Genomic DNA, 2,184 nt, shown 5'->3' on the forward strand with positions numbered 1-2,184 from the left:
CTGACAGCTCAGACAACAAATTGTGTGTTGTTTAAGGTTCCATTTAAGCGATCTTCTCATTTGCCATCCGAATGAGAACGCGTTAAGAAGTCGTTGGAAGTACGCTGTTGTTTAGTTACAGGACAAAAATAGGTCAAGAATCAAGGAGTTAAATCCTAAAGTTATCATTGTTAATACGAAATAAGTTATGTTCCACATACGATACGCACGGTTAGACATGGTTTATGATTTATACTAACTTTTTAAGACAACAAAAACTTACGTTCCACATACAACCCACATACGATCCACAATGTCAAATATGTACCGCAACATATTTGCACTTTTTGTGCTTATGCTAATAGCATCCACAAATGCTGGCGCACATCGCAATCGTCGGGAGAATCGATCGGATCGTTTCTTGGCCAGCATAGGACTCAAAGTTCGGCGATACAATCCTCGTCAGTTGGACAGCCACGATCTGCCATTATACACGAATATAGATCGCGATTTACGACAACTTCTCCTCACCGCTCGGGGCACAACTCTGAACTGGGCTATGCAGAATATCGAGTCTCTCAATCAACGCAGTAAGCGAGAAGGAAAAATGCAGAAAGTGGTTCCCAGTCAAGTGTCATTTCCGTGTCCATTAAATAATACACGTTCACCCATAGCACCCACATCGGTAGAGCGATTGCGACCTGGTGATATTGACATCATAGCTGCCATTGGCGACTCACTCTCAGCAGGCAATGGAATTATGTCCACAACTGCGTTTGACATGCTCAATGAGTTCCGGGGCCTGGCATTCTCGGGTGGCGGCATCGCGGATTGGCGCACGTACCTCACGTTGCCCAACATACTGAAGGTCTTCAATCCGAAACTCTATGGATATGCCACGGGCAACAGTTTGGTTGTGAATCATCAGGTTTCGCATCTGAGCATTGCCGAACCGATGATCATGTCACGCGATCTTCTCTATCAGGCTCGCGTGCTGATCGATCTGATGCGACGTGATCCACATGTGGATTTGCAGCGTCATTGGAAGCTGCTCACGGTATTCGTGGGTAACAACGATCTTTGCTCGGATATATGCTACTGGAACGATCCGCAGTCGGCGGTCGATCAGCATGCACGTGATTTGCGAAAAGCCTTCCGCCTGCTACGCGACAATGTGCCCCGCCTGCTGATCAATCTCATTGTCGCGCCCAACATCCAGCTCACCATGAGTCGCCTCACAGGCATCTCCCTGCAATGCTTTATGGTGCATCGCCTCGCCTGCAATTGTCTGATAAGCGATCGTTTGAGTTCGGCACAGCGAAGGCAGCGCCAGGAGACAATTCACCGCTGGCAGCAGGTGGATTTGGCGATCGCACGGCTTCCCGAGTTTCAACGCAAGGATTTCGCCATCATAGCCCATCCGATGATCACCAATATGACGACGCCCATGCTGCCCAATGGTGAAACCGACTGGCGCTTATTCTCCCATGACTGTTTCCACTTCAGTCAGCGGACACATGCAATGGTGTCCAATCTGCTGTGGAACAGCATGCTCTTACCAGATGACCAGAAACCAAAACCCAATGTACTACCCCAGCCATTTCAATGGTTTCGTTGTCCCAGCGAAGATCAACCCTACCTTGTTGTCAGACCAAGTTGAGACCTGCTGATCAGTTATCAGTCAGTAGTCCCATAATCTTGATCTTTGGATAGAGCTGTCTTGTGATTTGTATATTCTTTTAAAGAAGAACAAGCTTGATTAACAATGTAATTAGAAGTATAGCCAAAGTAAATTACCGAATCGATTTAGTCGCTTAGCATAAAAATATAAAATAAAAATATGCAAAATATAACGAAAACTTGTTATGAGACCTTTATTTTTTCTAGTAATCTGACAACAGCTTAAAACATTTTTATTATTTAATATATCTTGGAGTCGGAAAGAATTACGTAACAATTGAGCGCTTACCTACCTTCTCTCTTTCTCTTTTTCTGTCTGCTTGCCTGCTTTACTCTACTCCATTTCAATTAAAATATTATGCAATTTTAAATATATTTTTAATTAATTAAAAAACATTAAAAAACAATACTCCGCCCAGCATAAAAATTCATTAAAAATACTTTTTGCTTATACGGCAAAAAGTATTTTTACTGTTTGTTGCGGAACTCAACCCGACCCATGATTTCGACTTGTACGCGTGACAA

At 43.7% G+C, this 2,184-nt stretch overlaps 1 protein-coding gene across 1 annotated transcript; it reads left to right on the forward strand.

Moving 5' to 3' along the window:
- Positions 1-45: 45 nt before the first annotated feature.
- LOC117780443 (phospholipase B1, membrane-associated-like) lies at positions 46-1,832 on the forward strand. Its single transcript, XM_034616981.1, has one exon. It carries the CDS (start codon positions 293-295, stop codon positions 1,637-1,639), a length of 1,347 nt encoding a protein of 448 aa, XP_034472872.1. The 5' UTR covers positions 46-292; the 3' UTR covers positions 1,640-1,832.
- Positions 1,833-2,184: the final 352 nt, after the last annotated feature.

Source organism: Drosophila innubila (genome assembly GCF_004354385.1).
Source record: "Drosophila innubila isolate TH190305 chromosome 2L unlocalized genomic scaffold, UK_Dinn_1.0 4_B_2L, whole genome shotgun sequence".
NCBI classification, from domain to species: domain Eukaryota; kingdom Metazoa; phylum Arthropoda; class Insecta; order Diptera; family Drosophilidae; genus Drosophila; species Drosophila innubila.

Excerpts from the sequence above, each read along its gene's own strand:
- LOC117780443 (XM_034616981.1), top strand. The coding sequence starts at position 293 with ATGTCAAATATGTACCGCAACATATTTGCACTTTTTGTGCTTATGCTA.